Raw genomic sequence first — 15,447 nt, 5'->3', positions numbered from 1 at the left:
ACTGTTAATATAGAAATTTGAATTCAATGTGTTTTTGCGATATTTTTATGAATTATAATAAATTAACTCATGGAGGCTTAAAGCATAGCTAGACAAGACAAAGTGGCTGAATTGGGCTAGCACTTTTAACGTGAACCGTTAATGTAAAAATTTTAATTCTATGTTTTTTGCGATGTTTTTATAAATTATAATAAATTAATTCATGGATGCTAAATGCGTGGCTGGATAAATTTATAAGTGGTTTGTAGACAAAGTGGCTGAATTGGGCCTTCACTTTTAACATGAACCGAAAATGAAGAAATTTTATAATTCTAGGTTTTTGCGATATTTTTACTATCCATGTTTTTGCCACCATGTACTTCTTTGATTTATTGTGGAAACGTGTAATTTTATCGAGGCAACAACTAGAGCAACAAAAACATGTTAATGTCGATTTTTCCTGATTGACTAGTGGGCCTATACCTGTTATTTATCGAGTTGACTGCTGTGATTAAACTTTTGAATTTTGTCCTCTTGACAGAGTGATTCTTGATTTAACGGAGAATTTAACTGGGGACACATAGATTTAAGCGAGAAAACCGGAGATTATAGAATGCAACTCGTGTTTCTACCGATGAAACCCTTGATTCTACTGGATGGCCCTTAAATTATAGCTAAAAAAGGTCTCATTTAATAGAGAAAGCAGAGATTTTTGGAAGCTGCTCGTGCTTAAACCGAGAAAACCTTTAATTTTACAGCAGTGCTCCGGAATTTAACATTAAAGAAAAACCCAGATTTTCCGAGGCTCATGGTGTTCCCACAGAAAAACGTACCGGATGACCGATAAATTAAAGAGATGATATCCGTGGTTTTAAAGGGGCGACTTGTGGTTTTACCCTCAAATCTAGTGATATTACCTGAGTGATTTGTGATTTGTATGGGGAGAACCGAAATTTTTACAGCTAACTTATTTAAACCAAAGAAACTTTTGTTTTTACCACAGCTATCCGTTTTTTTTAGCGAGAAAACCTTCGAGTTTATCAGTAAGTTCAATTATTTTAACGGATAGCCCATAAATTACTGCGATGAATAAGTTTGACTTTTTCGAAAAGAATCGTTATTTAAACCTGGAAACTCGTGACATTATCAATGATTTTACCGGAGATTTAGAGTTGCAACTCGTGAATTGATTGGAATTATAAAAGAAAGTGATTCAAATATGGTTGACCTATTCTGCAATCTTGGCTCTTTCAAGAGCGGAACTTAAAAAACTTGGGGGCGCAATATTGATGGTAGTAGAAGTAGGAGTTTCACTATCATTCTTATACTCACTTTTAGATCTCCACATTGGTTTGATCACTTTTATTTCGACCATAAATACTACTGCAGCAATTATGATTGCAGCCAGTGTTGGCTTTGGAATGAATTCAAAGTATGGAGTGAAGAACATCAGAGCACAAATAACCAACGCTCCGGAGTAAATATTTCCCATTGGAGTTCGTACACCACTGGCATGATTTACAGCTCCTCTGCTAAGAGCACCAGTTCCGGGAAATCCTTGAACGAATGAATTCACGATATTAGCTGCACCAATTGCAATGAGTTCTTGTGTGGCATCAACGGGTTTTCCATTTGCTAAAAGTGAATAAGAAGAGTTAAGATTACATTTATATGGAATATTATGCAATCTTACCAAAAGCTTTGCAGATGGCAATATTCTCCATTAGGGAAATCAGTGGAACAACAATCAAACCAGATCCCATTCCACTGATCAATTCTCCAAATGATTCCGTCTTAATACCATCTGTGGTATTCGTAGTGATTGAAAATGGTGGTAGCTGGAATGTTGGTAACCCTGGTGGAATGTATCCAATTACCCTAAATGGTACACCATGTTCTGTAGTATTGAAATAATATCCCATTGCTCCACAAACAATAACCAAAATTGCATTTCTTGAAGTTCCAATAATCCAAAAGATCTTGTTCATCAGTTTGTCAAATTTGGTCCAAGAAGTTTCATCCTTGCCACCGATTTTTAATGATGCCAAACGCTATATTGGAAATGAAAGATTAAAAAACTTTTCTTCTAACAACAACTGATTTTGACCTTACCCTCATTGCCAATAAGATAACAATGCACGTTAAGCCCAATACCGTATCCAAGTAGCGAGTTTCTCTTATATTCTCAAATATGTGTGTCCAAATTTCAATGAAAGTAGATCCTTTCGCAGGAATTCCTAGAATATCTTTAATCTGACTTGTTACAATAATTAACGAAACAGCCGATGTGAAACCCGAAGAAACTGGTCCAGATACAAAATCAATTAGAAAACCTAAATTGAATAGACCCATAAGAAGTTCAACTATTCCGCATAGAAAACAGAGTAACACTGCTTTTTCCCATGATCCATGGGCTGTTTGAAAAGTGAGTAGAGCAGCAATAGCTGTTGGACCGATAGGAACATCTTTACAACTACCCAAAAAAATGTATACAAAACAGCCAAGGAATGAGCCATACAAACCGTACTGTCAATGAAAACCGAAAGAAAATTATAAAAATTGATATGTTAGAAATGGTATTATTTTAAAAACTTACTGCTGCTGGAAGTCCAGCTATTCCAGAATAAGCCAAAGCTTGGGGTATCACAGTTAAGCCAACAGTTATTCCAGCTACTAGATCACCAATTGCATCAGTACTGGAATAATTAGGAAACCATCGCAGGATTGGAAAACGTTTGTGAAGAATTTTTTTCGTAAACGATTTTTTCGTTCTGTCTCTGAGCCAACTTTTTGCACAGGCCAAAGGTTTTGTGGGTGGTATGATTTTTTTGCCATCTTCTGTCACTGTAAAAATAATAAAAAAAGAATAGAATGTTAAAAAAAAATTGTATCATGTAATAATTTTTATGAAAAACTAATCCTTGTTCTCGTTAATGAAAAAAAGCCAAAAAAGGAGAGAGTATCAGTATACTACGTAAAGACAAAATGGTGGAAAACACCCGGTGTGGTTCTACTATAAATTTTTAGAATATGTTTTATAAGTCCGGCACACATTCTTCCAATATGTATCAGTGCTTAGGGTTATGAATACCATTCTTTTTTATGTTGATTGAAAGTAATTTTTCATATAAAATACAGTCCACTTTATTTTTTATTTCTGAAAAGTGTGTTTATACATGAGATACTGTGTATTCATATTCACTTTAAGCGATAAATAAAATCACTTAAAGGAGTCTGATATTGGGTAGGTCCCATGAAGAGAGTCAGTCATAAATACACACGCTTTTGAAAATAAGTTTTTGAATTATACAGTTTTTTACTTACATATTTAGGAAACGAAGATTCTTCCGATTCCGTCGATTTTAATGAAATTCCTTATACAGGGTGATTCAGGAGGAATTTTTCCAATTTTTTTTTCAAAATTTTAATTTTTAAAATTAACTAGGTTTAAAAAAAAAAAAAAGACGAGGTGTAACCAGAGATCAGAAATAAATCTCAACCTTTTGAAAGGTTCGTTAATAACTCTTATTTGTCGCCATTTTCAATAAAGGTCATAAAATAACCTTTATTTTTTAAAAAGAAAAATTTCGGTCAAGATCTGAGAGAAACCTTTATTTTGTATTTTTGTATGTTTCGGTCAACCAGTGAGATTTATCGCTGAAAGAAAAAAATAAATCTCATCTGCAAATGTATCAATTCCTAGAGGCATGGGAGTGGTGCCATATGAAAGCTTATATTCTCAGCTACCCGATAGTGGTATAATCCGGTTTTTCAATTTTTGGGGTAAAATTGTTTTTTCGAAAAATCCTCTCATCATGAGAACGCTCTGGAAGCTAAACCGCTTTAGATACAATTTTGGGAGCGGTGCCAAATGATAGCTTGTGTCATGGGCCTACGCTTTGCACATTGTCAGATTAAAAAAAAATCTCTTTACATGTTAGTCCGCCACATTTTCCTTAAAAAAAAATTTCGTAAGTAGTTTTTTTGATTTTTTTAATTCTTCTGGTTTGAGAACGCGTGCATCTACAGGGACGGAAGTGGTACCCAAAGGTAGGTTAGAGTCCCCGATACCTTTTGGCATCAAACATTTTTTTTTTCATTTTTTTTTTTCAAAATTGTGAGATATAGCCGTTTGAAGTTGGGCGGGCGAAAAAGCTTCTGGAAGCTGAACGCTTTGACTTAGATGTTAGAACATCGGTCTCCTGGAATGTTCGAAATTGCATTGGTTGTGCTTGTCGTCCCAGGGACTTAAATCACAGTGGAAAACACATTTTCGTCTTTAGATTTTACTTTAAACGAAAAGAGATATAATCTTGGGTCTAAAGAACTTTGAGAGTCTATTTAGTTCATACATTATTTAATACAAAAACTTAGAAAAAAACATCCTTTTCAAATTTATTTTTGCAATATAAAACATTCTTGACAAATTCGACATTTTCCTTTGAATTGACCACTTTTGATTTATTTTCAGCGAAAACGGTTAAAGCTTTATTGTAAAAATCTCAACCATTGAGAGATATTTAAAAAAATTAAAAATAAATCTCAACCGATAACCTATATTTTTGGTTTTTAAAAATAAATCTCAAACCTTAACCGAAACTATTTAATGTAATGTGGTAACTCTTAGAGAGAAACCGATTGAAAATAAAGGTTATTTCTGGTCTCTGGGTGTAACCGTTGATTTTTTATAATTTTTTTTCCAAATTAAGTCAATTTCTTTTTAAATTGCCCCTCCCCGCGAAACGAGGGGGAATAAACTCCCCTCCCATATGATTTTTTCTTGTCTCGACCCAACCTACACGCTCTAGCTTTTTGGCACATTCCTCCTGAATTACCCTGTAGAAAAGCGTTTTAGTAACGAATATTTTAAATACAATCAACATTTTCAAATCGACATGTTTTTTTTGAAAAAAATTAGTTTTTTGAAAATGCGTCAATGATTTTTTCGTTTCAAAGGACCCCGCGCAAAATGTATGGATTTGAGTTTCTGGTGGATTTGTCTGAATTTGAACTGCTGTAGTTGACAACTTCTCGATTAAAAATTTTTCACAGACTCAAGGTCCGGAAATGGACGGTTTTCGAGATATTAAGAACGGAAAAGTCTTATATTGAAACGGTATGTTTTCATCAATTTAAACATAATAGAAAAAAATTAACAAAATGGTTTGAAAATATTCTTATAGTGTTTTTAGGAGCTCTAAATCAAAATCCGAAATTTTTTGAATCCCATTCGTAAGGATCAAGGACATTTAGGAAAATAATTTAAAAATTCTGAAAAAATTCTCACACACGTTTTCAGAATGATAAACTACCTAATTGTTATTTACAAAAATCAAGGATTTTTGGAATTAGAAAAACCAAGGTTTCTTGCATCCTGTTCCTATTTTATGATTTCCGAACTAAAAAATGGGTGTGTTGTCTGGGCCAAATTCATGGTTGCCTTTGCTTGAAATTTTTAGTTTCTAGAAAGTGTAGAAAATTCTGATATTTTATCGGTTTTCGTTTCAAATGAAAGAATATTTGATTCCCTCTCGATCAGCATAAGGTTCCCTAGCCAAAAGTTGGTCTTATACAGGGTTACATTTAATTTTTGTATTTTACAGCCCGGGAAGTGTAGAAAATTATACTCCATTTGATTGGATTTTGGTTTGAGTATTCGATTAGATAGCAACGGCGTATACAAGGGGGGGGGGGTCACGGGGTCATGACCCCCCCCAAGAACTCAGAACTTAAAAAAGAAATTGTTGTATGATACTGAAATCTCCTGATTAAGATGATTTTCAAAATGTTGAAGTTTTAGAACATGAACGAAAATTAAAACTTAAAAATTTTTTTAGTTTTCAAACAAACTATTTTACCATAATTTGGCGATGTGGTCATATTTTTAGCGAACGTTATTCTGGATTAAATTATTTTGATACGTTCGATAATATTAATTGAGCTGTACTTAAGAGTTTTGTAGTTTTGTATGGATTTAAAATCCGAAAAAGTATTATATTCAAAGCTTTTTAAAAGAAATTGAATTGGGTAGGTACACAAAAATCATTTCTTAAGAGCTAGTCACTGCTTACCAGCAAATAAAAAAAGGAATCTTTTGTTATTTTATATGATGATTATATGATGAAGTGAATAAAATATGAATTAAATAGGGAAGCTTTCTGTGGCCATGCTGGTGGAGGTCATACTGTTGATTACATTCTTCATCGGCAAAATTTTGAAGAAGGATATCATTACTCAAATCTTTTTAGTTTTTTGCAATGTTCCAATTCAATACATTCGTCTGAATGTATTTTGTACTAGATTAGCTAACTCTGTTACATTTTTTGAAACAACAATCGATTTGCTAATCATCAATGCCAAACTGATTATAGATACAAATGTAAGCAACCTTTTCTAAGGCAAATTAAATATTATAATTGAATATCACTTAGGGCTAATTTTTTAAATAGTCAGATAAACCTCAGTTAGAGCTTATTCCTAGGAATAAAAGTTTTTTTATATTGACATTTATTCTTCTTATAGTCTGACTGACGATTGAAAAAACAGGGCTTAATCTAATAAATAAAACTGAATGTGTTTTATGTTGTAAGCCGCTGAAAACTGACGAATTAAAAAATATCGCAAAAATTATTTTTTTGTGTTTCGATAGGGGTATTTGAATCAGAAACTATCCTTAACATGTGTCGGTGTTAGGTTTTATGTAAACAGCATTGAATTCTAATTTCTTGTAAGAAAACTGTATCCGCGTCATTAAAGTAATAAAATTCCCATACAATTTTAAAACAAAATTTAAAAAAATTATATTTTTAAATACAATTTTTTTTACAAAACTTTGCGATTCGTTTGCCTGAGGTTAGGAAGACTTTTAATTCAAAAGTTACCACTGTTATTAAGTAAAAAAAGATTTTAATTTGAACTTTCTGGGCTAGCGGAGAACAATAAACAGTTGTTTTAAGATAAATTATTATTCAATCGAAATATTCGTACAGTACAGTGTATTTTTAGAAGAAGATAGTCTTAATTATTCAAGACTATTACGCTGCTGATGTGAAACGAAAAATCCCATACAAAAATGAAACAACGAATTGGTAAACCAAAAATTTCGTTCAACTTTTCGTTCTACAGTACGCTGTTAACACAACGAAATTGAAAAGTCTCCACTTCTTTTTCGCACACAAACAATTGTCGGGAACATTAATTGTGTTTGGAAAAATGACATTTGTGTTTGTTTGTTTGTTTTTTGTTGTTCATTTTGTCATTGCATGTCTTTCTGCGATGCGTGTTTACTTTTTTTTTTATTTATGTTTTGCAATTTTTGAGTATTTTTCCGTTCAGATTTCGTAAGCATTTCTTTGTTTTTGTCGGTCCCTGGAGATCGACGAAAAATTTCGTTTTACATCAGCAACGTTCTAGGCCCTAAGGCTTAACGTTAAACTTAAACGAATCTCATACCGTTTTTGTTTGGTTATTTTTAGAACTATTTTCGGAACTATTCGATATGAAATGCAAAACGCACAAATTTTATTGTAAATGTAATAATTCAAAAAGCAGATTTTCAAGTTTATGCCTGCTATCAAAACTTTTGAAAAAAAAAATTTGGCATGACCCCCCCCCAAGAAGCAAACCTTATCTAATAGATAGGGTCAACTTACTATGTCCAGGTCAATATATACTATACCAACATAAACCCATCTTTTTAGATTTGGAAACCTTATAATAGGGCCAGGATGTAAATCTGCCAAAATTGGTATAAGTTACTAGAAATTTAACAGAAGGCTGAAGCAGGCTTGTAAGAAGCTCATTGCTGTCGATTTCTTTTTTAATGTTAGACAAAACTAGCAGTTTAGTTGGTGGATAATTTTAAAATATTTTTTTTTCAGGCTCATTAAATAGAACTATTGACTGAAGTGAATTTAGTAACAGCTGACACAATGAATCAAACACTGCTGTAATTTTGTTTGATAAAATATATTCAAACAAACAACTAAGTCGTTTATAACGTCAATATTGTTGTATGTTAATATGCAAGGTATTACCATTTTATTGAACAACAAAACAAGAAAGAAGATTTAATGCTGATGGAATTTTTTTAAAGTAAATAAAAAAAAACTACGTCAGATCAGATGGCCGACCGTTAAGAAAGTTTGCTAAACCAACAATATTTTTAAACAAAATTACCAGACTGTTGATTGTAATAAATAATAATTGACAGATTAGTAACATTATTATTCGAATAAAAGATGAATAATTTACACCATCATCATCTTTAAAATGTTTAAAGTTCAATTAGCACATAAGATTGTTAAAAATTTCCCATTATTCCAAGAAAAAATATTGAAACTCTCAATTGTTAGATATCTAATGATAATTATTCGTTATTATACATTTTTTATGAAAAAAATATTTACTCTAGTAAAAAGGTTTACAATAATTAAAAAAATAAAATTCTTTTCTTATTCTCAAGCAAAGTGAGGCTTTGTTAGAAAATCGTTACTCGTTCATTCCCTCAAATGCCTCCCATCGACACTTAATAGAATTAGAAATCATTTGTTTTTAAATCAAACTGAGCCGACAATTGGTAACAGGTACGATTTTTTTATTCAAGAAGATTTGGATGGATGCGCAATGCGCATGAATGCTTTCAATTAATTTCCATTAAGCAACGTGATTGATTAAATTCCAACAGAATTACTACTGTGCATTTAGTTTGAATCCAATTGTTTGTTATATAAGTTTATTTTTTTTTAATTAGACGTTTAGTTTTAACTTTAAGTGGAAATTATTTGAAACAGGAACTTGATGATCTTTGGACTCATTAAACCTTTAATCAATTAATTTTTCAAAACAAAAACAAAATAACTTAAGACTTATAAGAACTCACATATGAATTCATTTGATCCTTGGGACCCACCATTTTCGTCTGCATTTGTTGTAATGCTGTAGGATGAACAGTTGAAGCCGTCATTGAAGTAGACATGATTAGATGCGGGACTTGTCTTCATTTTGTATGTGATTGTGTGTGGGTCCTCCCCCAGGACACTTCTACTGTTTACACCACACTTGTCGATTTATTGTGACTTTGGTTGTTCTTTGATAAAAGTTGAAAATTTTCTAAAAGGAAAATTAAAACAAATTAGATAACTTGTATTTTAATTAAAGTTGTTAGGGTAATTTATCTCTCCTAGTTAATTTCTACTGTTCCCAATTCGAATTTTCACACAATAGCTTCTAAATAATTTTGTCATTATTCGATTTAACCATCTATAAACTACTTTTTGTTGTTGAATGAATAAAATAAAGTTTCAAACATCAATAAGACTAATATATGATACCATTTTAGCATCAGTAGGTAATTGAGATTATTTATTTAATTTTGAATACAAAAGATCTAGGAAATTACCATATATCCGTACGTATTTCATCTTTTATAAAAAAAGTATCAAATTACTAACAAAATATTCCACTGAAAAAGGTTTTTCAATAATTTATATTTGTACAAAACATTTGATGAACAAAAATAAATAATAAACATACAACAAGTATTTATTTACTATTGATCTATCGGAAAAAGAAAACAAATTTTATTGTCAGTTAAATTAATGGCTACAAATAGTCTGTAGTGTCTGTTATTAAAATATGTGAATAGATTTAGCAATGAAATAAACAAAACGATTAGATCAAAGTTCAGTTTTTGGAAGAAAAGTATTATTTATTATCTATGAAAATATATGTATTGGCAAGATATTTTCATTTGTAAAGTTTTTAAAGTTTTAATAATTAAAAATAAGACTAAATAAAAAACACAAAACCTTGATTTTTTTTTGTTTATATTCCTGTCATTGTTTTAGAGGATTATAGTGAGCTTGTTATGCATTAAAAAAAAAGCTTATGGTATAGTTTGTGATAAAAGAATGAAATTTTGATGGATGATAGTGCTCAAATATACAAGTAATTTTGAAATATTGGACATCTTTAGATTTCATTTGGAAGGGTTGATACAAGAGTTTTCCTGTGTTGCATTTCAAATTACAACAAATAAAAAATTTTTTGTTCTCATAAATTGTCTCTCGTCGAACTTTCTTAATTTATTTCTTTTATCTATTTCCCTCTAATATGAATTTTTTCACCAATTTCTGTTAAATCGTTTGAAAAAAAGATTGAATTAAGTCTTTTAACTCGAATTTCACTCTAACGCGAACTAATTTTCGTTTCCCGTTAAAAAATTCGAGTAGACAGTATCAACAATAAAAGAAATCCACAAAACTAAAAACTGCTTTCCAGTAAAATATCTAATAAAAAATACGTCATTTCGTGAGAAGAGGGACGATATGACACATGATGTAGAGGTATTTTTAACACCTGATCTTATAAAAAATAAAAATTAAAATAATGTGACCATCATGTAAACATTAATTGGACTTTTTATGAAGAAGAGTGACGGATCACTGTGGCGTATGCGTAACATTTTTTTTTTTTTAGATAGAACAACATACTAGAACAGTTTATATAAAATTTCTATCAGTAACCAAATAGTTTAGCATCTGAATATTGTTTAAATGATGTTCATAGCTGGTCTTTTGTTTTGAATATTGTTTAAAATGTTATGACAATAATTGCTCTCGATGCTGTTGACATGCATTGAAGTTTATGGAATCTTAAAAAAAAAAACTTCATTCTAAACAACAAATTAACTATTGAACCATAAAATCACTTCGGGATGTAAGGACGTTCAACGTCAAAGTTGAACATTACATTCTATAACAAAAAGCTGAGTCAATATGAAATAAGGTTTAGATGAAAAATTAAATATTTAAGAAAAAATTAAGAGCAATTTTTTGAACTATTGTTTTATATAACAACCTGAAACTTACTTTAATCGTTTGCAGGCGGATCCATATTTGTTAATATAAGCCGGTCTTAAATTTTTTATAGACATTTTTTTATTGACATTTTGTCTTTAAACATTGAAAAAATATACAAAGCCTAAGAATAAGTAATTATTTCCATCAATATAATAAATAATTATAATCGAATGATACTGACATCATTTTAGCCTACTCTCACGTACAATTACTTTTAATCCAATTAACTTTCAATGCGGATCTAATTTTTATGTGTCGCGTGTAGATCATATTATTCTAAATGTGCTTTATAATTAAAACTCACATGTCAAATCTCATCACACACCTCTATAAAACCATCATTCCATTCATCATTAAAATTTGATAGATATCGAGATTTTACCATTACGTGTGTTTTCGAAAGATCGGCTTAAGATTAAAATGGATTTATTATTTCTTAGAAATCAACTTAACCAAAAAATGCGAATATCTCTCAATCGTTTGGTGATTCCTAAATTAATATAATAAATCTGAATAAAAACACAATAAGATATAAATAGAAAATGCTCTTCATATAAAGCTCCATCAGAAACTACATATAATAATGTGTGGCCAAGAGATAAAAAGTTATATTTCTTCGTTTATATTGTGTCAAATATGTAGGTATATAGGAGAGGCAGAGGTAAGGGTAAGTAACACAAGGATTTTATTTTTATTTTTTTTTAATATTTCTTAGAATACCTATATAAATAAATACAAAAATGCAAATTTCCATTTTAAAAGTCCTTACAGTTCAAAATCTTTAGTGATTGAAACACCGAATTAACAAATTGTGTAATTTGTATACCCTTTCGCACTCCACTCTCCCCTATTTAATTCGCATGTCGTTCGTGCTGCGACTCTATTATAATTGGCTAACAAGCAATTTTAAAGCTTCCAAGTTAAATCACATATTAAACTATTATAAATGAAGAGTAAGTAGTAAGTGACGCTCGTGGCACATATGGCCGCAACATACGCTTTTTTTGCCCTCGAAGTTTTGTCACTTGTCGCGTGTACCCAGTAGCCATAGTCCGTATAGTTTATCTAAGTATAAAAACTTCAATCCAAACATACAAGTTTTATGGTGCGTAGGTTAATTTAGTGATATAAGATTGAGTTGAGATCGAAGTTGAATTATGTAGATTTCAGGATTAACAAGTTTTAGAAAAGGCCAGTTAAACGTTATTGTAACTAAATTACATATATTTACTTAGATGATGAATGTCCGATCTGAAAGCTCAGTGTGCAGCCATGAGTACAAGAAATAAAAAACCATCAAATCAAGTCTAGACCTACATATGTACATCCAGAAGTAATCCATCAGAAAATTGGTTAAAACTAGTAAAAGCCGTGATGGTATGTATTTACAGTAAGCTTTTTTTATATTTTTGTATTTTTGTTTGTAACTACGACTGGCAGTTTTGTCTGTATTTATTATAAAAGAGTCTAGAGAAAACCCGTTAACCATTTTTATACTTTCGTTGTTGACAATATTGTGAGCCCATTTTATTCTTTAATACCTTTTCATTTTTTTTCTCAAATTGCGTTTGGCAAAAAAATTAAAAATTGTGGAAACCTTCCAAAAAAAAAAAAAAAAAATGATTCCAAGTGAAGACTAAGGAACTTTCCAAAAACCTGGCTCAAAGAAAATATGATATCTACTTCGGATATCCGCAACTGCTCTACTAGCCAAGCCACTTTCAAAATGTTAGTTTTGGTTTACGCAGCGGATTAAGACCTTCTATTAAGAATTAAGAACATTTTCCTATTAATTTCTGTTTCTATAAACTACGTAACTGCGCGCGATGCTCATGCCCTGCTCTTTTCAGTAGACGTAAGTTGTACCTACTTCGAAAAATATTTTTCCAAGTACATTACATATTCACTTGTAACTTGATCTTGATATCCTTAACACAGACATCCTCAACCTTCACCGTTGAATTACGTGTCTGTTGTTTTCCTGCTAGCTAACCTAACCTAACCTAACCTAACCTAACCTAACCTAACCTAACCTAACCTAACCTAACCTAACCTAACCTAACCTAACCTAACCTAACCTAACCTAACCTAACCTAACCTAACCTAACCTAACCTAACCTAACCTAACCTAACCTAACCTAACCTAACCTAACCTAACCTAACCTAACCTAACCTAACCTAACCTAACCTAACCTAACCTAACCTAACCTAACCTAACCTAACCTAACCTAACCTAACCTAACCTAACCTAACCTAACCTAACCTAACCTAACCTAACCTAACCTAACCTAACCTAACCTAACCTAACCTAACCTAACCTAACCTAACCTAACCTAACCTAACCTAACCTAACCTAACCTAACCTAACCTAACCTAACCTAACCTAACCTAACCTAACCTAACCTAACCTAACCTAACCTAACCTAACCTAACCTAACCTAACCTAACCTAACCTAACCTAACCTAACCTAACCTAACCTAACCTAACCTAACCTAACCTAACCTAACCTAACCTAACCTAACCTAACCTAACCTAACCTAACCTAACCTAACCTAACCTAACCTAACCTAACCTAACCTAACCTAACCTAACCTAACCTAACCTAACCTAACCTAACCTAACCTAACCTAACCTAACCTAACCTAACCTAACCTAACCTAACCTAACCTAACCTAACCTAACCTAACCTAACCTAACCTAACCTAACCTAACCTAACCTAACCTAACCTAACCTAACCTAACCTAACCTAACCTAACCTAACCTAACCTAACCTAACCTAACCTAACCTAACCTAACCTAACCTAACCTAACCTAACCTAACCTAACCTAACCTAACCTAACCTAACCTAACCTAACCTAACCTAACCTAACCTAACCTAACCTAACCTAACCTAACCTAACCTAACCTAACCTAACCTAACCTAACCTAACCTAACCTAACCTAACCTAACCTAACCTAACCTAACCTAACCTAACCTAACCTAACCTAACCTAACCTAACCTAACCTAACCTAACCTAACCTAACCTAACCTAACCTAACCTAACCTAACCTAACCTAACCTAACCTAACCTAACCTAACCTAACCTAACCTAACCTAACCTAACCTAACCTAACCTAACCTAACCTAACCTAACCTAACCTAACCTAACCTAACCTAACCTAACCTAACCTAACCTAACCTAACCTAACCTAACCTAACCTAACCTAACCTAACCTAACCTAACCTAACCTAACCTAACCTAACCTAACCTAACCTAACCTAACCTAACCTAACCTAACCTAACCTAACCTAACCTAACCTAACCTAACCTAACCTAACCTAACCTAACCTAACCTAACCTAACCTAACCTAACCTAACCTAACCTAACCTAACCTAACCTAACCTAACCTAACCTAACCTAACCTAACCTAACCTAACCTAACCTAACCTAACCTAACCTAACCTAACCTAACCTAACCTAACCTAACCTAACCTAACCTAACCTAACCTAACCTAACCTAACCTAACCTAACCTAACCTAACCTAACCTAACCTAACCTAACCTAACCTAACCTAACCTAACCTAACCTAACCTAACCTAACCTAACCTAACCTAACCTAACCTAACCTAACCTAACCTAACCTAACCTAACCTAACCTAACCTAACCTAACCTAACCTAACCTAACCTAACCTAACCTAACCTAACCTAACCTAACCTAACCTAACCTAACCTAACCTAACCTAACCTAACCTAACCTAACCTAACCTAACCTAACCTAACCTAACCTAACCTAACCTAACCTAACCTAACCTAACCTAACCTAACCTAACCTAACCTAACCTAACCTAACCTAACCTAACCTAACCTAACCTAACCTAACCTAACCTAACCTAACCTAACCTAACCTAACCTAACCTAACCTAACCTAACCTAACCTAACCTAACCTAACCTAACCTAATCTAACACAAAAGTTTGACTCATTTAATCATATCCATAGTAATTGAAATATTAATGTGGATTTTGTTAGAAATGCTGAGAGATATTCTAGTTCAAGAATTATTATGAGAAAAAATAGTAAGGTTAAAATTAAAAGTCATGTGTGTATTTCATATTTTATTAATTAAAAATAAATAAACACCTGTTTATGAGGCGCCACATCCTACACGCATAAAGCAATAATCTTAATGAATGTAGGAAATTTTCCATTTGACACATATAGATAAATGTATTTAAATTGCAATATTTATGCAAATTTCTATAAAATTTGACATAAAAAAAAAATGAAGTAGGTAAACTTAAACCAATAAAAACTGGCCAGTCCCTCTAGTAGTTTATTTTTATACTTTTCTTGGAAAAAACAAATCAAGATCATCATAATTTAATTTGAAAGTAATTTACTTATTTGTCTAGTAAAAAAATTTCAATATTTTTTTTACAGAAAGTATAAATTTCGATATTGCTTACAATATTTAAACCATTTGAACCCATCCAGCCTCTAAAGTGGTCTCAAGTCCATGACTAAAATATTTAATGTCAAAACATACAATTCTTTGCATAGAACTTCAATTCTATGTATTTATATGTATACAGGGTGTCCCAAAAGTTAACGTCGAAACA

The 15,447-nt window shown here is 31.8% G+C and overlaps 1 protein-coding gene across 2 annotated transcripts in view; it reads right to left on the bottom strand.

Moving 5' to 3' along the window:
* The window catches only part of LOC129913967 (sodium-independent sulfate anion transporter), a 40,515-nt gene that overhangs the window by 1,663 nt on the left and 23,405 nt on the right, over positions 1 to 15,447 (bottom strand). The window contains exons 2-6 of one of the 2 annotated variants that reach the window (XM_055992980.1): positions 8,891 to 9,090; positions 2,576 to 2,823; positions 2,092 to 2,505; positions 1,673 to 2,030; positions 1,312 to 1,614 (exon numbers count right to left, since the gene is read on the bottom strand). In XM_055992980.1, coding sequence (XP_055848955.1) covers positions 1,312 to 1,614; positions 1,673 to 2,030; positions 2,092 to 2,505; positions 2,576 to 2,823; positions 8,891 to 8,981 — 1,414 coding nt within the window. In that variant the 5' untranslated portion in view covers positions 8,982 to 9,090. Of the gene's footprint in view, positions 1 to 1,311; positions 1,615 to 1,672; positions 2,031 to 2,091; positions 2,506 to 2,575; positions 2,824 to 8,860; positions 9,091 to 15,447 lie in introns of both variants that reach the window. The other variant, XM_055992979.1, reaches the window with a different exon arrangement.

Source organism: Episyrphus balteatus, chromosome 3 (assembly GCF_945859705.1).
Source record: "Episyrphus balteatus chromosome 3, idEpiBalt1.1, whole genome shotgun sequence".
Lineage (NCBI taxonomy): Eukaryota > Metazoa > Arthropoda > Insecta > Diptera > Syrphidae > Episyrphus > Episyrphus balteatus.
Note: the sequence above shows the minus strand (reverse complement) of the source record. Positions and strands in the feature narration are given on the sequence as shown.